This window comes from Scleropages formosus, chromosome 3, assembly GCF_900964775.1.
Source record: "Scleropages formosus chromosome 3, fSclFor1.1, whole genome shotgun sequence".
NCBI lineage: Eukaryota > Metazoa > Chordata > Actinopteri > Osteoglossiformes > Osteoglossidae > Scleropages > Scleropages formosus.
The window spans coordinates 14,536,629-14,558,899 of record NC_041808.1 but is presented as its reverse complement, the minus strand read 5'-3'; the positions used below and the strand labels follow the sequence as shown (position 1 = coordinate 14,558,899).

The 22,271-nt window shown below is 44.3% G+C and overlaps 1 protein-coding gene across 1 annotated transcript in view; it reads left to right on the top strand.

Annotated features, from left to right (window-relative positions):
* The window catches only part of LOC108935255 (neuronal growth regulator 1-like), an 86,017-nt gene that overhangs the window by 55,541 nt on the left and 8,205 nt on the right, over positions 1 to 22,271 (top strand). Inside the window, exons 5-6 of the mRNA XM_018753721.2 lie at positions 16,465 to 16,585; positions 18,589 to 18,737. Of these exons, the coding sequence (XP_018609237.1) occupies positions 16,465 to 16,585; positions 18,589 to 18,737 (270 nt within the window). The remainder of the gene's footprint in view (positions 1 to 16,464; positions 16,586 to 18,588; positions 18,738 to 22,271) is intronic.

The window sequence follows — 22,271 nt, the reverse complement described above, 5'->3', positions numbered from 1 at the left end:
GGTGCATTAAAAACGCCATCGTTAAAAAGTATCACTGCTGCCATCCTTTCTGGAGCAGCCTTTCATTTCATTATATTTCGAAATCATAACTACAAAACGCTGCGAGGATGTAAATGATCTGAAAAGCATATTAAGGTCAGTAAGGGCTGAAGGAAATTCCCAAGAAGCAAATGTGGTGCCAAGAAGCTGCGGTTTCCTCTGCGGCTCATGTCGGATGGAGCTGGTAGAGGCACCGAGGTGTTGTGTGTCTGTATCACACAGCTTCAAGGATCAATGGATCAATATTTCTGTTAAAACGAATGTCAGCGCTGATCTGGTGGAAACGGCAACAAGGCTGAATGCGCTTATGTAATATACTGTATATACTAATATGTGTGTCTAGATCAAGCGGAAAGGGAAGAGGAGAATAGCTGCTGTCGCTGCAAATGTGTGCGATCTGCTTTCGAGTCATTTGCCAGGACTGGCAATAGTCCACGTTGGCACCAAATCTTTGCTGTTTTTGTAGCCTTTTGGATCACTTGCCACACACTTAAGCCCCTCCGCTTGCCACCCCCTTCTCCAAACTGTGGAAGAAACCTGATCAGTCTGCATTAAACTGGGGTAAAAATACGATAACATGTTACACTGTACTGTATATACAGAAATGCTTTTTTGTCCTTGAGAAAAACACTGTGTACTGAGGGTCAGCATATTGATCTGTAATTACACTGTTGAAAAAAACAGAACACCAAGTACTGGTGTAAAGCGGAAGCATATTTAGAAATTATTTGTTAATGCTGTACATTACACTCTACCAGAAATACTGCCTAGGTAAGAATGTCATATTTTTCCATCCACTCCATACATCAGTCTTTATTAACTGCTTTTCCTCTTCAGGGTCACAGGGGTTCCAGAAACTATCCCAGAATCACTGGATACAAGGTTGGGGGCTGGGGGGTACATCCTGGATGGGACATCAGTCCATCGCAGTATGTCATATTTTCAATTAGCAAAAATTAATTTTGACTTTTTAAGACTTTGCTATTTTTTAATTAAAGCAAATAAATGTGGCATCTTAGTATTCAGCTAAAATAATGCCAAGCATCCATGGTTTTGGACTTTTTCCAGAGCTTCTGAGGACGTTTTGGCAATTGAGAAAAGAGTGTGATTTTTGTGGGTCTGGAGGCTGGGTCAGGGATTGAGAGATCAGAGTAGGTATAGGAAAAGTGATAAGGGGATGCTGCGACCCAGAACTGATTTAAATTTCTCTTTGATCAAGATGGTGTGCAAAGCCACAAGATCTAGTGAAATTGTCATGGGTATTAGATGTAACGTGAGTATTAATGTCTCTATATTTTATTTCTGTTTTTTTTTTTTTTGCTGGAAGTCTCCAGCTCAGTGCATAGTTCCTGAGAGAAACAACAGAACTTCACAATTTAAAGATATTGTGAACGTGTTTATGTAACATGTTTTACAAAAGGCTGAATGTCTCTGATATTGAGGTCAGATAATGTGAATTGCCTCGTTTGAAATTTGCATAATACATTTTTTGTCTAGTGCCTTAAAGACAATGAAAGACGTGGTATAGAAGAGCACAAGTCCACCCTTATGAGAGTCCCTGATAGTCTTACGTAATTTCTATTAAGTTTTTGCGCCTTAAAAAACCACCGAGAAGATACACAGAAGATCTTTAACATTTGTTTCCCTTGCATAATTTTTCCTAGATAAGAGGGGTTAAATTAATGCCTCCACCAGCAATGAATTTCTTGAAAGCCATTTTAGATGGGTGACCTAGTTTGACCCAGAATGCAAGTTTTGCCAAAATTTGCCATATGGGTATAATACAATTAATAAAATTAGGAGAGATTGGTGTAGGGACGTTCCTGACCCACATTAGAAGGTCACAGAGATTGCCTGAGAAGAAAATGAATCAAGTTCCAGTACTAGTACCTTTCCTCAAGAATTAGGGAATATGTGAATATAGGTCATCAGGACCCATTTTTTGAGGTTACATGGCTTAACATGGAAAATTCTTGTGAAATTATAACTTCAGAACATAATGCTGTGGCTTGGCCGAGGTCACTGAATAGATCCCTTTTGCGAAGAACTAGGATTAGCTAAGATTATAATTAAGTCTCTTTGACTTACTTTAGAAAGTAAAAGAGGTCAGTTGTAGAAATCCTTAAAAAAAATCATCTGACCTTTTGAGTCTACAGTCGTGCGAAAAAGAAAGTACACCCTCTTTCAATTCTGTGGTTTTATATATCAGGATATAGCAAAAAAAACAATTATCTGATCCTTACCAAGTCCTAAAATCAGGTGTCAAACAACACATAACAGATTCCACTAAGTCATTATTGATTTAACAATAAACAAGCCAACATGCCATGTGTGAATACACTCCATGATTCAGTGTCTTGTAGAACCACTTTTAGTGGCAAGTTGAAGTAATCATTTTTGGCATGAATACATTGGTCTCACATCATTTTGGTGCACTTGTCTTTCTAACATTGCTTCAGTTCATTGATGTTTGAAGGTACCACTAATGTACAGCATTCCTAAGGTCCCACCACAGCATTTCAGAGAGGTTGAGGTCTGGACTTTGATTTGGCCATTCCAGCACCTTCATTCTTTTTTTCAGCATTGTAACTGTAGATTTTCTGGTGTGCTTTGGATCGTTGTTCTTTTTGCATTCTCCAGTTTCAGCCAAACTGTAGCTGCTGGACAGGTGAATTCACAATTGTTTGTAAAATATTTTGGTACAAAGAGGAGTTCATGCTTTACTCAAAGAATGCAAGATGCCCAGGTCCTGTTGCTGCAAAAAAAGCACCAAACACAAGGTGTTTGTGGTGATACGCTATGTTTGGTTTTTGCCAAATAGGGCACTGCGCATAATGGTTGAACATCTCCACCTTCATCTCTTCTGTCCAAAGGACATTGACTTCATAAACTTGTTACGACTTTGCTAACCTAAGCCATGCTGAACTGTTTTTTGAGAGAAGGAGCCTTCTCCTAGCTAGCCTTCCATGAAACTTGTTCAGTCCTTTTCTGTTTGTACTGCCATGAACTTTAACATTTAATATGTTAACCAAAGCCTGTAGACCTCTAGATGTAGCTCTTGTGTTCTTTACAATTTCTCTGAGGAAAATACAGTCTGACCTTGGGGTGAATTTGCTCATATGCCCACTCCTGAAGAGACTGGCAACTGTCTTGAATGTTCTCCATTTGTGTGTAATCTTTTTCATTGTAGAATGATGGATTTCAAATAGTTTGAAAATGGTCTTATAACACTCCCAAACTGTTGTGCAGCAATACTTGCTTCTTTGAGTTTGTTGCTCATGTCTTCTCTTCTTGGCACAGTGTTAACAGATAAGACTACCAAACTGCCAAATTTTCTGCTTTATAACACTAATTACACTTCCTGATGATCAACTAATCAAGTGGATTTGTTTAGCAGTAGTGTAGTGGTTAGAGCTGCTGCCTTGGTACCCAAAGGTCTTAGGTTTGAATCCCACCTCCGGCTGTAGTACCCTTGAGTTTGGTAATTTCCCTAAATTGCTCTCGTAAAATTACCCAGCTGTGTAAATGGGTAAATAATTGTAGCTAGCTTAACACTGCAAGTTTCTTGGGAGAACATGTCAGCTAAATGAATAAATGTAAATTAAAAGAGAGTGTACTTTCTTTGTCACATGACAGTTGGTATAATTTTTAACTGCTGTCAACCAGTATGTTGTATTTCCTTCCAGGTTTTGAATGGTTCAGACAATGACTATTTTGTTTCAGTGTTTATCATGTGGGGGCACAGTGGCTCAGCGGGTTTGGCCTGTGCCTGCTCTCTGGTGGGTCTGGGGTCCGAGTCCTGCTTGGGGTGCCTTGCAATGAACTGGTGTCCCGTCCTGGGTGCGTCACCTCCCGCCCCCCATCCTTACACCCTCTGTTACTGGGTTACTCTCCGGCTTGCCGCAACCCCACTTGGGACAAGCGGTTTCAGTCAATGTGTGTTTATCGTGTTTAATTTTCGCATTTTATAATTTACAATAATATTATGTTCGTATAATTGAATATATTTTATATACACATATGTGTATTATTTCCCTAAAATAATAGAGCTTAAATGTAATTTGATGAGGATGTTCTCTCAGCAGAACAAAAATGAACTCGTGCAAAATCCTAAGTACCGAGTTCAAGGAGTCATCATCAGATTCTCACAGGAATATGAAAGTATACTGGAGCCACCTGCAAAGAAAGTGTTTTTTGCGAGTTCAAAATAGTGCAGCAGCCCAACCCCGGACCGAAAACTAAGAGACCCACGCTAATACCTGTCAGCTCCATGTGAATGTTAAAGACAGCAGCTCTCCTGGAGGCGAAGTGGAAACTAATTGGTTTCCAAGGTTTAACTGTGACACAGTACAGTGACTGGTGCTGTGTGTGTGATCAACAGGAGCTCTGGGCAAGGTTGCGCTTGTAGTGCGCTGTTGTCTGACAGCCTAGGAAACATCCTCCGTCCTTTGAAGCACAACGGCAGAAGGTATTATTACCTGTCCTGTCAATGGGGGACTCATTGCGGAAGATGTTAAATCCAGTGCACTTCAGTAACACACTAACTGTCACTGTACATCCCATGGCATGGCAACCTGGGCGACTTGGCTGACAGGTGCGCTCCTGCGTTTTCTGCGGTCCCACTGCGTTGATGCGGACCCCCCCCGAAGCAGAGAGAGCCATACGAGGAGTGCGTTGACTTCGGGAAAATTAATGAGAACAAGTTGGGGAAGAAGGATCATTTGAGCAAATTAGAAATAATTACGCTCTCCTGCTAAGCACCAGATAGTTTGAGAAGGAAAAACAAACAACGCACCACCCCAGCGGTGCCCCCCTCCAAAAAGAAGCCTTGGCATGTTTAATTAGCTTGAATTTCTGTTCTGTAAGAACTTACAAAAATCTCAATGTGATTTCCCCAGCGAAACCTGTTTGAAGATGTTTCGAAGAGGTTTTTTGCCACAGTCCTGTTTAGCTTTGACTTGTGACCTCTTTTAAAAATAATTTTTTATTATTATTATTATTACTACTATAGCACTTATTCGTTTAGCAGCCGCTATGTATTTAACCAACAGCTTTATCCTAGGTGACTTACAATGCTAGACTCACTTACACTGAACTTCCTACAATCATTCACCCATCTATACTGCAGGGCAAGCACACACACTCAGCGATCACAGATCTTAAGGGTAATTTAGAGTCGCCAGTTCACCTAAACATATGTCTTTGGCCTGTGAGAGGAAGCTGGAACACTTGGAGAAAACCCATTCAAACACACAGAGCACATTTAGACTCTACCGACTGCGGCGGTTTTGAACCCATGTCCAGCTGCAGTCCAGGTCTTGTGGGCAACAGAAATAGTTTTTTGATGTTTGTGATGCAGGGGGCACGGTGGCGCGAGAGGCTTGGCTGGGTCCTGCTCTCCGGTGGGTCTGCGGCTTAAGTCCCGCTTGGGGTGCCCTGCGACGGACTGGCGTCCCGTCCTGGGTGTGTCCCCTCCCCTTCCAGCCTCGCGCCCTGTGCTGCCGGGTTAGGCTCCGGCTTGACGCGACCCTGCTTAGGACAAGCGGTTTCAGACAGTGTGTGTGTGTGTGTGTGTGTGTGTGTGTGTGTGTGTGTGTGTGTGTGTGTGTGTGTGTGTGATACATTTGTATAGGGGCAGGGGCAGCATAGTTCAACAGGGCTGTCAAATTACAAACAAGCTAGTAAGTCGCCTTGGACAGAAGTGTCAGCTCAATAGAAGTTAATAATTGTATGAATTATAAGATGTCATTATAAAAGGTTTATTTTCCCTTCATATGCATGTGATGTTGCCTTGAAATGTTCTACTTTTGGGCAGAAAGAACTGTAAGGAACACATCTTAATGAACAGAATATATCAACAAATAAACATGCAGTTTCTAGTAACCTCCTCCATTCTTTGCAAAAAAAAAAAGGTGAAATAAACTGAAGCGCCACTGAAATGATGAGCAGCTTTAAAAGTGTAATTGGAGAAACTTTTGAGTGGCAGTTGGTTAACAATGCTGACTTTAAAGGATGCTTTTGTACCCTTCAGCTATAGGGGGTGAGCAAAATAATGCATATAAGCCATGTATGAATATAAAATAGCTAAGGAGGGGTAGGGCCACCTTTGCCTTCGGAACAGCTTCTGTGCGTGAAATGCTGATGCCACTCTTGAACTATTTACTGGGATAATGGACCTTTCTTCAAGAAGGAAAGCCTCCAGCTGATAGAATGAAATGTACTTTGTGGTCCAGAACCTCCCATAAAGTTTTAATGATATGTTAGGCTTGGTGATTAGGAAGGCTATGGAAACCACTCTTGAGTTAACAGTCTGTTTAACAGTATGTTTGGGGGCATTATCATCTTTAAATAAGGGAACCTTGCAAGAAAACAGTGTTTACATCATAGGGTACATGTGGCTGTGGTTTCATAGTCCTTGGCCATTTTACACTCATACTAGACCCAGTGGCTTCTGTGAGATGGGCATCCCTTACAGATCCACCACCATGTATAAGAGATGGCAGTTGATACTTTGTATTGAAGGCATCCTTTTGGTGTTCTCCAAAGATAAACCCATCTAGATGCTGGAAAAATCCAGGGTCCAGGTTCTGCATTTATTAGTTAAAGCTATGTTTTTGTTCTTTTGGCCTTACAATATACACAGGAGGCATTAATGCAGCAATGGCATTAATACAGCTACTGTATGTGGATCTTACGTTAAACATTTTGCCGAGATCTGTCCACCAAATTTGACCAGTGTTGAGTGACTTTTGGTGATATTTTTGAGGGTGTTTCACGTTTTGTGATTTTTTTAGCCTCGGTTCCCTTAATTGTCCATCTATCCCTGTCTGAGGACTTTGACTTGCAACTTCGTTCCAGAAGCGGTTTTCCTTTGCTTGAGATATTATATCATAAATTTTTTTTACATGGCAGCTTTGTAACTGATGCACCGACAGATCTAGTTCAATATTTGTCCTCTTTTGAACTCTGTTACCCAAGTCAAATTGCTCCAGAAATTCACATATTAAAGTGCAGATTATTACAGTATGTATCTTTTATAGCTGATATATTAAGGTGATATTGAACTTGAGTTAATATGACTCACCCGAGTAGCTACCTGTGTAATTAATTTAATTGCTTCAAGGTTTGAGTCCTTTTCATATGGTATTTGTATTATGTGGTTCACCCTCGTGTAGGTAATTAACTTAAAATTACACCAGTAAAACAGGTGCTTAAATGAATGTCTGTAATATGCTTTGGATAAAATCACTTTTTCCCATATACACACACACACACACATTTTCAGAACCGCTTGTCCCTTACGGGGTCACGGGGAACCGGAGCCTACCCGGCAACACAGGGCGTAAGGCCGGAGGGGGAAGGGGACACACCCAGGACGGGACGCCAGTCCGCCGCAAGGCACCCCAAGCGGGACTTGAACCCCAGACCCACCGGAGAGCAGGACTGCGGTCCAACCCACTGCGCCACCGCACCCCCTCTTTTTCCCATATATACTATACATATATATATATGCATGTATATGTACAAGTTTATTTTACAAACAGCGGAACATTTTATGGGATGATGTGATTTAAACTCTCCTCCGTGAACCGCCACCTTACCGTGGTGGAGGGGTTTGAGTGCCTGAATGAGTCCAGGAGCTATGTTGTCTGGGGCTATATGCCCCTGGTAGGGTCTCCCATGGCAGACAGGTCCTGGATGACAGACGAGACAAAGCGCGGTTCAAAAACCCCTTATGAAGAAAAAATCAAGGCTTTCGTTTACCCCGCCCGGTATGGGGTCACCGGGGCCCCACCCTGGAACCAGGCCTGGGGGGGGGGGGGGGCTTGCATGCGAGCGCCTGGTGGCCAGGTCTATGCCCACGGGGCCTGGCCGGGCTCAGCCCGAAGCCATGACGTGGAGCCGCTCTTCGGTGGGCTCACCACCTGCCGGAGAAACCGTAAGGGGCCGGTGCATTGTGATTTGGGCGGTGGTCGGGGCCGAGTGCCCGGCCGACCCAAACCTCGGGCGCCAACTCTGGTTTTTGGGACTTGGAATGTCACCTCACTGGCGGGGAAGGAGCCTGAGCTGGTGCGGGAAGTTGAGAGATACCGTCTAGATATAGTCGGGCTCACTTCCACTCACAGCTTGGGTTCTGGAACCACTCTCTTCGATCGAGGGTGGACTCTCCACTATTCTGGCGTTGCCCAAGGTGAGAGGCGGCGGGCTGGTGTGGGCTTATTAATAGCCCCCCAGTTCAGCCGCCATGTGTTGGAGTCTACCCCGGTGAATGAGAGGGTCGTCTCCCTACGCCTTCGGGTCAGGGAACGGTCTCTCACTGTCGTTTGTGCTTATGCGCCTAGCGGCAGTGTAGAGTACCCGGCCTTTTTAGAGTCCCTGGGGGGCGTGCTGGAAAACGCTCCCACTGGGGACTCTGTCGTTCTACTGGGGGACTTTAACGCCCACGTGGGCAGCGACAGTGATACCTGGAGGGGCGTGATTGGGAGGAACGGCCTCCCTGATCTGAACCCGAGCGGTGAGTTGTTATTGGATTTCTGTGCTAGTCGCGGTTTATCCATAACGAACACCATGTTCATGCATAAGGGTGTCCATCAGTGCACTTGGCACCAGGACACCCTAGGTCGGAGGTCGATGATCGACTTTGTAGTCGTTTCTTCTGACCTTCGGCCATATGTCTTGGACACTCGGGTGAAGAGAGGGGCTGAGCTGTCAACTGATCACCACCTGGTGGTGAGTTGGATTCGATGGCGGGGGAAAAAGCTGGACAGACCTGGCAGGCCCAAACGCATAGTGAGGGTCTGTTGGGAACGTTTGGCGGAGGCCCCTGTCAGAGAGGTCTTCAACTCCCACCTCCGACAGAGCTTCAACCAGGTCCCGAGGGAGGTGGGGGACATTGAGTCTGAATGGACTATGTTCCGCGCCTCAATTGTCGGGGCGGCGGTTCGGAGCTGCGGCCATAAGGTCTCCGGCGCCTGTCGCGGCGGCAATCCCCGAACACGGTGGTGGACACCGGAAGTAAGGGATGCCGTCAAGCTGAAGAAGGAGTTCTATCGGGCCTGGCTGGCTCATGGGACTCCTGAAGCAGCTGACGGGTACCGACGGGCCAAACGGAGCGCGGCTCTGGCAGTCGCCGCGGCAAAAACTCGGGCTTGGGAGGAGTTCGGTGAGGCCATGGAGGAAGACTTTCGGTCGGCCTCAAAGAGATTCTGGCAAACCGTCCGGCGACTCAGAGGGGGGAAGCGGTGTTCCACGAACACTGTTTACAGTGGAAGTGGTGCGCTGCTGACCTCAGCTGAGGATGTTCTCGGGCGGTGGAAGGAGTACTTTGAGGATCTCCTCAATCCCTCCGACACGCCTTCCGTAGAGGAAGCTGAGGCTGGGGACTTGGAGAGGGAATCGTCCATTACCCTGGCTGAAGTTACTGAGGTAGTCAAAAAACTCCTCGGTGGCAAGGCTCCGGGGGTGGATGAGATCCGCCCCGAGTTTCTCAAGTCTCTGGATGTTGTGGGGCTGTCTTGGCTGACACGCCTCTGCAGCATCGCGTGGAGTTCGGGAACGGTGCCTCTGGACTGGCAGACCGGGGTGGTGGTCCCTCTTTTTAAGAAGGGGGACCGGCGATTGTGTTCCAACTACCGGGGGATCACACTCCTTAGCCTCCCTGGGAAAGTCTATGCCAGGGTACTGGAAAGGAGAATCCGACCGATAGTTGAACCTCGGATTCAGGAGGAGAAATGCGGTTTTCGCCCTGGCCGTGGAACACTGGACCAGCTCTATACCCTCACTAGGGTGCTGGAGGGTTCGTGGGAGTTTGCCCAACCAGTCCATATGTGTTTTGTGGACCTGGAGAAGGCATTCGACCGTGTCCCTCGTGGCATCCTGTGGGGGGTACTTCGGGATTATGGGGTTCGGGGCTCGTTGCTACGGGCTGTTCGTTCCCTGTATGACCGGAGTAGGAACTTGGTTCGCATTGCCGGCAGTAAGTCAGACCTGTTCCCGGTGCATGTTGGACTCCGCCAGGGCTGCCCTTTGTCACCGATTCTGTTCATTATCTTCATGGACAGAATTTCTAGGTGCAGTCAGGGAACGGAGGGTGTCTGTTTTGGTGGCCGCAAGATCTCGTCTCTGCTTTTTGCGGACGATGTGGTCCTGTTGGCTTCATCAAGTCAAGACTTGCAGCGTGCACTGGGGAGGTTTGCAGCCGAGTGCGACGCGGCGGGGATGAGAATCAGCACCTCCAAATCCGAGGCCATGGTTCTCAGTCGGAAAAAGGTGGATTGCCCCCTCCGGGTTAGGGGGGAGTTGCTCCCTCAAGTGGAGGAGTTTAAGTATCTCGGGGTCTTGTTCACGAGTGAGGGAAAAATGGAGCGGCAGGTTGACGGACGGATCGGTGCGGCGTCCGCAGTAATGCGGTCATTGTACCGGTCTGTTGTGGTGAAGAGGGAGCTGAGTCGTAAGGCGAAGCTCTCAATTTACCGGTCGATCTACGTTCCTACCCTCACCTATGGTCATGAACTCTGTATCATGACCGAAAGAATGAGATCGCGGATACAAGCGGCAGAAATGAGTTTCCTCCGCAGAGTGGCTGGGTGCACCCTTAGGGATAGGGTGAGGAGCTCAGTCACCCGGGAGGAGCTCGGAGTAGAGCCGCTGCTCCTCCGCATCGAGAGGAGCCAGTTGAGGTGGCTCGGGCATCTGTTCCGGATGCCTCCTGGACGCCTCCCTGGGGAGGTGTTCCGGGCTTGTCCCACTGGGAGGAGGCCTCGGGGCAGACCCAGGACACGTTGGAGAGACTATGTCTCCCGGCTGGCCTGGGAACACCTTGGGGTTCCCCCAGAGGAACTGGAGGAGGTGTGCGGGGAGAGGGAAGTCTGGAGGACTCTGCTCGGACTGCTGCCCCCGCGACCCGGCCCCGGATAAAGCGGAGGAAGATGGATGGATGGATGGATGGATGGATGGTGATTTAAACTTATGAGTGAAGAAATCAACCGTCTCAGCAGAGGACAAAGTGTGTGTTTGTGTGTGTGTGTGTGTGTGTGTGTGTGTGTGTGTGTGTCATTTCTTTCAAATCCAGTTTCAATGTAAATCTCAGCTGGTTAACTGAGGTGACTGACAATGATTCATGTTAAGAAATGGACTACTAGTAGTGATTGAATTACATTTATGTTACTTTCTCCAAAGCGACTTCCAGTGTACTCTGTGTAGTGTTATCAGCCCACACACCTTATTCGCCAAGGTAAATTACACTGCTAGATACACTACTTACAATGGGTCACTCATCCGTACATAAGTGGAACGCACTCTCTCTCTGTGTCACTCACACACTATGGGGAACCTGAACAGCATGTCTTTGGACTGTCCCCTTTGGACTGTGGGAGGAAACCTGAGCACCCGGAGGAAACCTACACAGACACGGGGCGAACATGGAAACTCCACACGGACTGAGCAGGAATCAAGCCCACATCCTCACACATCACCCAAGCGCTACGAGACAGTAGCACCACTCGCTGTACCGCCCATTTCTTAAAATGTAAAATGTGAATGAGTACCCAATCCAGATCTCAAGTTGAGAAGAGCATCATTTAAATTTTTGTCACTGACAGTTGACAAATTAAGATCCCCAGTAAACAAAGCTGCTATTTCATTTAGTTGCTGGCTAATGCATTCTGGTCAATCCTACACCGCATGCGGCCGTGTTCAAAAATTTGTGCCGACAGCAGGTGTTAAGACAGGTAGAAACAGCTGCCCCCACTGTAGGTATCGAGGCAAGGCGCAAGAACACAGCAGACGCAGGTTTGCGTCGGCACATGCGTGCAGAGGGAACCTCCCTGGAAACCTGCCGATAGCGCAAACCAGCGATGGCACAATTGTACGAGGAGGCGGGGAGACCACGGTGGAAATCACTGCGCATTATTATGCTTACATCCAGTGGTTGAATTACTGTGCTTGACTTATTCAAGTGTCCTTTTCAAGTCCTCATTTTATTGCTCGCTCAACGCTTTTAGTGAAAGCAACCTACAATTTTACCCACATATTCACCCGAATATTTAACAATTTTGACGTAGTACCTTGCCCAAGGCTAAAGCATCGCAGCCTCTCTTGAGGTGTGAACAGGCTACCTTCAGGTTATGAGTCTTTATACTTGACTGCGGTGCTGCCTGCTGCCTGCTGCTCCGTCTTTATCTCACAAACGTTTTGCAGGATGCCTTTCTCACGCAGCATCTGCTTCCCTTACAGTCCAGTGGCGTTTGCATGTGCAAAATTTGCGCCGAAAGTGAAACTCAAGCCCCTTGACGCCTTTCTGCTGATTATCTGACGGAGTCATTTAATTAGCAGTATGCTAAATTTACATTTTGTAATGAACAAAATGCAAATAGTGTTTACATATCAGATTTGTGCATTTTTTATTTCGCATTAACTTGAGCTTTCTACTTCGCTGGAGCAAGGTCGCGTTGTACTGATCGGTCTTTGCTCACGTCGGATCTGGCGGTTGCGGTCCTGTCTTCTACGTACCGCCCCGTCCGTGTAGCGCGCGTGTAATTCACGCAGCCGGATCTCTTTAATTTGAGTCATTCTGGCTTTCAGGAAGTCGAACGGATATCGCGAAACCTTTCAACTGCGAGCCTGCGTTTGCTCGTTTCAAAAAGCGAAGGCCCAAAACGAACCGTATGAATAATGATACGAGAACAAACGAAATAAATCCCCGAAACTCACAGTGATTGTTAAAGAAAGGAGCGGCAGCATGCTCCTGCTGATTGAATCTCCCATTTTTTCTTGGGCACTCGCATTGCTTGACAAGCTGTGTAACAAAATAAATTACTCCTGTTCTGAAGTCGTGTTACAGTTTGACGTTGCATGAAAGAGTCGACAGTTGGTGCTGTAATGACACTTAAATTAGTGTCTCCCACTAATAGCTCTGGAGGAGAGTGGACTGAGTGACTGCAAGTCCATTAGAGCCAGAAGAAATTTATCTGTTGATATTTACAGATTTGTAATAATATTTTTCGTTCGGCTTGCGCGGGGTCGTATTTAGGGAAATTGTTGCTGGGTGGATTTAATTTTGGCAATAACTGAAAAGCTATAACACGCTCTTCTTGTTATTCCACGTTAGAATTTCAGATTAAAATCATTAAGTGATAAAAAAAAAAATAAATAATGAGAAACAAATAAGATGACAAATGGAAATAACATAAAAAAACAAATAAAAACAGATAATTTACTGGCAAATACGTTGAAAGCAAAGCTGAAATTGTAATTAATAATACAAAGCCGTTACTTTTGAACCACATCCCCAAAAAAAAAAAAATCGTACATTCAGATATAACAAAAGTTTCATCTGAAATGAAGGCAAACTGTTACTCTTGTGATAAAATGGAACACAAGTTATATAAAGCAAGGTTTGAAATACAAGCAAAGACACATTCTGACAAGTATTCCGTGGCTGCTTTTAAAAAATTTCAGCCCTGTCTTTATTAATTAAAAAAAAACAAGTAATGGGCCTCCTGTTTAGAGTTTGTTTAGGGCCAATTAGTGTCTAACTTACCATCTCTAAGTATACTGGCAAGTTTAATGTCTCAGATTTTAATGGTCTTTAAGTCTTGCATTATTCATAAACCCAGTATTGGACGTTGTGACTTCTGCTCTGCGGTGGCTGTTTTTGGGCTCTTCTGTCGCTAATTAACTTGTGGAAGTTTAAAGAGCGGGTTCCTGTAACTGCTGAAAGCCGGGTGTCCCTTCGTACCATCCGGCGGCCGAAGGGTACGTGGGCTTTTCGTCGTGTCCCGACCCTTAAAACATCACGAATTAAAGCAGCGTGTGGCTCGTGTAGCTTCACCTGGGTTTCGAGGTTAACGCTCAGATATGTTTAGAAAGGGATGCGCTGCGGGAGGAGGGAGAACGCCCGCCGAAAAACTCGGTAACGATCCCACTTTAAATTAGCGAACGCCCCGGGTTTCCGCTGCCTATTTAACTTCCCCGCCGTGAGAGAAAAGCAAGACGAGAGCGAGCTGGGAGAAAGAGAGGCGTTACAGCCAGAAACTAGCACTGAACCCCTGATCTTTTTTCTTAACGTTCATCCTATTATGCATTAATTATTTCTAGGATTTAGCTGTTTTATTTTCATTTTCGCACAAAAAGCCCCTGATTTATCTGCAACCAGCGTGCACTGTCCTCCTGCCCTTTTGTGAATATTAGTTGTAGGACAGGGGGTTTTTCCGGTGAGGAAATGGACCGAGAGCTAATTTTATATATCCAAATGACTTTTTAGCATAAAGCACGCCATGCAGGCTTCGCGTCACTCGTAAGACGTATATCCCTGTACTAAAAGCATTTCATCCGTTACTAATATCTTTTATTTTCTTCACTTTTTTACATAGTTTAGGACAAGCTATGGGAGGTCTAGTGCTGCTAATTGCTGGAACGTGGACATAAATCTGAAGTCTTGGAAAGTGTATGACAGCATATGGGCTTCCCGCTTGATTCGGTGAAGCGGAGACAGGAGGAGAGAACACAACGGAACGGCACGCTGCATACGCTAGGCACTTGCAGGACCGAGAACCGCCATTACGAACTGACAGCTGTAATGCGGCGTTTAGACGAAACACGTTCTTTAGAAAATTGAATACGCTGTTTCCAAGGAGCATTTTTGCATAGATGCGAGATTGGAATTTCGTATCGTTTATGGGTACACACCTTGCACGTGGCTTCATAGAGCCAGGAGTTACACCTGAGCCGTGCTGCCAAGTTGCTCACGCCAAGGCTCTGAGGTCAGTGCTTTTTCTAACATTTGGAGAGGGAGCGCGAGGCCTCGTCCCTTGCGGGCGGAGGGGAACGCAGACGGTCGCCGCCGGGCAGCGCAAGCGGCCAGCCGTGCCACACCCATCTGCTGCCTGCAGACGGATTCGCCAGCCTCAGTCAGGCACAATTAGCTGCCTCCCTCTCCGGAAACTCTGCTCGAAGGGCTGCGCCATAGTGGGGTAAACTGCACACTGTGCTGTAAACCAGGGGTGTTGTACTCCGTTTAGTTCTTCGCGAGCTCTGCATATGAGTGTTTTTGTTATTCGTGTATTGTTTTATTGACGCCCATACGAAGTTCTTCCGTACAAATGTATTTTTACTTTGGTAGTTGTACAGCAGAAGCCTCTCATTGGCTGAGGTCTGACCTGGTTTATGATTTCCCGTGTTCTTAACTACCATGTCAAGTGAATTTGTGCTGGCTATGCATGCTGTCTGCATGCTATGAATTAATTATTGTAGTTTGAAGGGTGCCACAATTGTCATAAGTTGCTTTGATTTGCTGCCCCCGCTCAACTTCTCGTCTATTACCTATGGCCCCGAAATTGCCCGCGCTCAAACGTGTCCACCTGTCAAACACACTCTGGTATCTCCATCCCCAGTATCGTACAGACTCTAGTATCTCAAGCCCCGTTGAGATTCAGTGGTATCTCAAGTCTGTTCATTTTTGACAACTTAGTTTTCAAACATGCTACTTTAGTTTTTGCATTTTGTTAAAGTTTCCATCCATCCATCCATCAGACGTGTTAAATATCTGAAATAATCACTGTTTTGCAACATTTCAAATTATGGGAATGGCCAAGTTGAATGAATTGCTTATGTTTGTATGTCTTTCTGGAATCTCTAATAGTTAATTTCTTTCAGACTGTTCATTAAAAAACTAAGACATATAATTATAGGGTTTGTTTACTAAAATGTAGATGAGATATTGTATGGATTTTTAGTTTTAACCAGAAGACAAGAAAGTGACTTTATCTGGTATAATTACTTTCCCAAATGTACAATTACACCCATTTGTCGCTTTCACTGTGACGATAAAAAACAGCAATTTGCAGCTTAATAGGTAATAATAAACAAAGTACTATATGCGAGGCTGTTTTAGCCACTCTAATGTAACGGAACAGAAACTTGGGAAATTGCTTGTCTTGTTAATCACTCCCATGAAATCAACATAAATGCAAACACAATAAAATGATACCATTATTAACGTAAAGAAAACCAGAATAGAATAATCAGTCAAGCAACATAATAGTGGTCTGAAAAAGCGGCAATGTTTTGACAAAGCAGAGTACGAAATCGAGCACAGCCGCAAGGAGAGAAAAGAATGATCGTATAACAGGTATTCTGTCCCTTTTTAAGTAAAAAAAAAAAAAAAAAAAATTAGTATTGCTTTTTAAAGGGCATAATGTGATACTGGTTGCTTTTTGTCACAAAGCCCAAATTGTACTAATATACTATGTACGTAAATGAGAGCGTGCGTTTTTGCTTCTCTGATTTTTGCCACGTTGCCTGCATATGTCACCCTAGCTCAGGGTACTTTCTCGTATGGAATATGTAAATAAGCAGGTAATGAATATGAATGAGGACTCCTTGCATGCGTTTAACGTAAGCGCTGTTTCTCCTTGCTCGCGGCAGTTCCTCCGACGATACACGAGATGAAGTTCACCGGGGCAGGGCTGGGCCGCAACGTTCTGCTGAGGTGCGAGGCAGCAGCCGTGCCCCCGCCAGTCTTCGAGTGGTACAGGGGCAAGAAGAGGTAAGCCGCACGTTATGTTTTGCAGTAAAAAGCCTGCTACTAAAGGATGATCATCAGTTCTGATAGCAAGGAGTTTGAAACCTTTTCTTAGCGTGCATCTCTTATAAATACCTGAATTGCGCAATCTCTGGGTCCGGCAGATCCTGCCTTCTTTTGTTTTCGCTTGTCCAAGCTTCAAACTAAAACGAAAGCCCGAGTTATTCTTCCATACGGAAATAAGGCTTTGTTTTAGCCCATGAGGAAAGCGTGGTCTGGCACAGACAACTGCCCTTAGCACACAGAATTATAGTGATGTAATTTACAGAATTGCCTATAGAGGTGTCCCAGTGCCATAATGTTTGCTGTCAGTGCCTGGTACCTCACACCACTGCACTGCACTGCACTGCACTGCTCCATTTATTGGCCCGCGTTATATATTAGACGGAAAATTCACTGGTCCATTTTTATTTACGAATCCATATGAGGTCTCGCGCCTCCATACCTAACAAATATTGTCCTTAGAGCTCCCTCAGCGTATATCAGATCTGCAAATTACCTTCAGCTAGAAGTGCCACATGTACCTTGTAGGATGAGTTTATCTTCATTTCAGTTTTCCGCAGCCAGAGACTACAGCGAGCCACTGTAATTCATTGAAACTGTCCAATTTTATTTTGGTCGCCGCATTTAAGAAGTTAATCATGGGTTCTTATACGCATTGTACCTGCTGTACCTAATGTACTGGCTCATTCCACTCCTGTTTTTCTGTGTTCTAATGTGTAATTTGTAACAATTCTATTGACAATTTGACTGTGTTATTGTTCTCCTGTAATTGGACCTCTTGACAAGGCTATTAGCCTAAATGAGAATTTGTTCTCAATTATCTGGCCTAGTTAAAGATTGTTTAAATCACGTGGAATAAAAAACATTTCGAAATGACGCACAGCTATAGATGCAGGGGCTTCCAAATGAGACACTCATGTGAAACGCAAAGCAACGTGAATCAATGGTTTTTCGCGAAAGTTTCAAAATGTACGTCGCAAGAGAGTGACGATGAAATACGTAGCCAAGAGAGTATTGAAAAAGCTTTCATTAAAATCCATGAAAACTTTGGGGGGGGGAAATCACAGCTTAAGAAACCTTTAAAATGGGATATGATTCAGGCTGCCAGTGTTCTCTTGAAACCAGAGATCCATTTTTGGATTAACAACAAGCCATTTATAACACGGTGGCCATTTTTGTTTGTTGACAAATGCCGGGAGCCGTGTTGTTTTAGCAAATGGGCCCGTGGAAGGGAGCGTACCTGTTTGCCTTCTGCCAGCCACTTCAGATTGTCACCAACCAATTAGAGCGCAAACTCAGTCGCCCTCTCCTCCCGCTCGCCATGTCCAGATGGTTTGCAGCCTGTTGTTCCTTTTTTGGTCTACGTAGTTTGGTCATTTTATCAAAGTACACGCAATTGTGCTTTAATGCAATTTGCTGGCATTAGGTGCTTCAGTGCAGTACTCTTTTATGTTAAAAACAGGGTATTTTTGCGAGCCATACTGGCTTTTTTTCAGCTAGTGCTGAGATGTTACCAAAAAAACTTGAAATGTTCAGACTCATTTTGCCAAATACCAGTGTATGAATTTGGCAGGCACGGTAATCATTTTCAAGACGGAATAACATATCCAACAAAAGTTCCAGACAATGCCGAGAATGAAAGTATAGCCGAACCGAATGAAAGATCAAACGCGGAGATGAAGGTCGTCTGAATTTAACATCTGCTGTAATGACTCCATGGTGCTGCTGTTCATGCCACTCATTTGAGTTTAAATAAAACAAGTTTTATTTTGATCTCGTTAGGACGCGTGCCGCTTCTAGTGGAATGTGCGAGGCTTAAATTCTGCATGAATTTTCTTTTGATTCGTGCCTTATTTTGTAGGAATCTTTGATTATCGCAGCATCAGGATGACTCTAGGAAAATATAAATACCCCTTGGATGTCATTGCATTACAGTATCAGTCATGTTTACCGTACCTTTGCAGGCTTACCAGTGGACCGGGAATAGACATAAAAACCCACACGTCGAGATCAATCCTCTCCATGACCAATATGACAGAGGATCGTTATGACAACTATACATGTGTGGCTGTCAACAAGTTAGGTACTGCTAACGCCAGCGTACCTCTGATCCGTAAGTACCCGTTCGCACTTTAGACCCGATTCGTAATAACATTTTCAGATTACAGCACAAATTGCAGCCTTCTCAAATCATTATTGCTGCTTTTTTACAAATTTTACAAATTTGTTTTACAACTGTACGCATAAACTTAATTTTTACTGCTGTGGATTTTAATTAAAGCAAACCTTTGTTCCATACTAAGTTTGTGGCAACATTACTATTGTATTCATATAGCACTCTATCACGCGTACATATATAGCAACACAATCAACAACTATTAACATTTTCTATTTTTATCATACATCTTTTAACCTAAGTTGCGTGTTTTATAATTGCGTAATCTATCACTGTATCCTGTTATGATAATAAAAGCCTAAAGATTTATTACTAAGCCATGCTGTACAATTGTTTATTTTTATTTTTTATGAACTAGAGCCAGCTATAATTTTAACTCGGTGCACCAAGAGCGGAAGTGTTTTAGGATTTTGAGTTCGCTGAAAGTGTTGAAGCAGGTAGAAGGTTGAATTTAGGCCTCATATCGGCTTATTTTCTTTTTTCTTTATTCTTTGCAACTGTTGTCCTTTTAGTGAGTCATCCATTCCGTTTAGAATTATCCTGTGGGCTAGGCAAGTATTATTTAACCTTTAAATGTCAAATGTTTTGTTCACTATATTCTAAATGTAGTGCCATCTTTAGCTCATTTTTAGTTCATATCTGTGAGTTGCAGTAGATTATATTTTGGACACAGTTTGCAGTCCCAAGCTTTTGTACCAGTGCAAAATCCCCACCTGCTTTGAAACATTACAAACTTTATGTAATATTGTAAGAGTGAAGTGGGAAAGATAAAGAGCGCCACAAAATATGCACAACAAAATCGGGTTTTATTTTTTAATTCTGCCTTTACTCTGCTGAGGAATAAAAAAAAAAAAAAAACGAAAGACGATTTTGAACTGGTGTAAAGCCGGGAAAAATGCGACCGCTTTTGTCTTTTTTGTTAGGGAAATTCAACATAAAACAGCATAATGATGATCGCATTACAAAGGAACGTCCGAAGGTCTATCATTATCCAGTCGTCAGCTGGCCGCTCAAGGGTTTGTGTGTGAATCTACCTCACTAAAGTTGTGCTTGTGAATTCAATAAGACAGGCCCTTGCAGGGGCTGGAGAGCAAACTCTGAATTGGAGCCCTGCACCATTCCGGCATTAAATTCCTCTTCGCTGGCGAGTCTCCCTTTATATGTGAACAATAAAAACACTGAAATAAACTCAGCGGTGCTTTTGCCACATCAGATAATAGAGTTGGGAACAGGCCCAAAGATAGACTATCTCCTTCCTTTTTACACCCATCAGTCAAACAAAATAAAAAACAAACAGAACATACTTTAGATAAATGGTTGTTCAAAAGATCTCCACCTTTAAAAGCTAAAAGCGTTGATACCCAACTTCTTACTTTGTATCCCAATCTGCCCATCCTCATATCTTTAATTAGCTAACAAATCATCCAACTGTAAGCCCGTGCTTATGCCACGTCGCTGTGCCTGCGCTCAAAAAAATCATCCGCAACAGAGAGCCTGCTTACAGGTAAATTACTCTAAACGAAATGGGAAGGCGATCATTTCGAGTGAATTAAAATTTAAAGTTAAAAAACGTATTTGTTGTCATCATTCTCATTCAAGTGCAGGCATAACGATTCTCGTCGAATGCATTCTTGAAACGCTGGTATGAAAGCAATAGGTGTTTCGCGCACGTCTGAAACTGTTTGTTTATTAATTTATTTATTATTTTATTTTTTTGTTCGTTTTCAAATGGCATCCCCCAGCACTAAGTGCCGCGTCTCTGTTTTGCGCATTGCCGTCAGCACTGCAGGGAAGCTACGATACGAGGAGGCATTGATTCGGGAGAGCATCCATCTCCCTGCTCGGCAGCCGTACTGTACGTCTTCATCGGCTGAGATTTCACTAGTGGATGGGAAAAGAACGACTTGTCCTTTCATCATGCCCATAAACAGGCTGTGACACATGAAGTCCTCTCCACATGTTCCCTCATTGGTCATCCGGCTGCCACCGCGTCGCCACCCCCGTGGCGGCGGCACTGCTGTGGAAAGTGCAGAAAAAAGTCCAGCTGAGTAATGTGTCGTGTAGAGATATGGCGAGACCTGACGTATTGTGATGCGCACCGTGAGCTATCGCTGAGGGAAGCGACGGGACAGCTGCACTGCCCATTTTTTCATTCCTTATATCATACCTACCTCCCACCTTCAGCACCGGTGTTTTCCTGTTGCAGGGCATCACTCGTGATTTTGGGCTGCGCTGGTGAAGCCCTTGACCCGAAACAATAGAAATTAGTCCATTTTGTAGTCGGCTGTGCTTTTTCTTTACGTAGCCAGCATATTAAAAGGGCACAAACACAGTTTCCTTCAGCCTAGATACATTGCTTACATAGAGCAAAGTATCTCTCTCTCTCTCTCTCTCTCTCTCTCTCTCTCTCACACACTCTCACACTCACACACACACACGCACACACATTTGAACCGGCATCCAAGCTGACATCCCTAGTGCTGTGAGGCACCGGTGCTACCCACTGTTTCAGTGTCTGTTTGAAAGAGGTTTTACAGTCATACACTGATAAAGCTCTGTTCCAACTTTGTTTCGAAGGTTGCATGTGATTCTGATTTGAAATATGAAATAATAAAAAAGTATTGTTAGTATTATACATTTAGCTGACACTTGTCTCCAAAGCAACTTATAATGTTAAATTTTTTACCCATTTCTACAGCTGGGTAATTTTCAGTGGTGCAATTTAGGGGAAGCTTCTTGATCAAGGGTACTGAACCTCCATCCTTTGGATCCAAAGGCAGCAGCTCTAACCACTACGCTATCAGCTGTCCCCTGTTACTGTCTTATTGCTTGATGGCTATGTCGTACACTATATCATGCACTCTGGCACACTTCCCTGGCTTCAAGTTTATTATTTATTTCTCATGTCCGTAGGAAAGAAATGTATTTCATATAGTTCACAGATTCTTCATGAAGCACATCCAAAGGCTAACTGCTGATATTGCCGCTCATCTGCCAGCGGTATGAAGGTTTCGCAACACTTTTTCTCCAATTTCTCCAACAGTGTAGAATGCATAGATAGCATCCTTGAAGGATGCGATGCATGCTCTTGTAGTTTTGTGGTTTTCTGTAGGAGCTGAAGAGTCTGGGGGCAAACAACACCGCCCGTTGCGTTTGGGTCCGTGATGAATAGTCGTGCTTTAATGCAAACCCACAGAGCAATCTCGGGAAGAAGTGCCACGCTGGGCAGCATTAATAAAGACCCAAATAATAAATGACCACAATAATAAATATATAAAACTTTAAAACATGCCTGACTATGTAAAGGAAGGATACTGCTGTATTGCTTTAAGACATATTTGTGGGGTGGAATTGATTGTGTGATAGATTAATTATGTGACTACACAATAAATACAGCCTATACACTCCCAGCAGCCGGATTTTGTGCCGCATTACTATAAATTAACATGACCGGCTCTTAACAGCTATCTG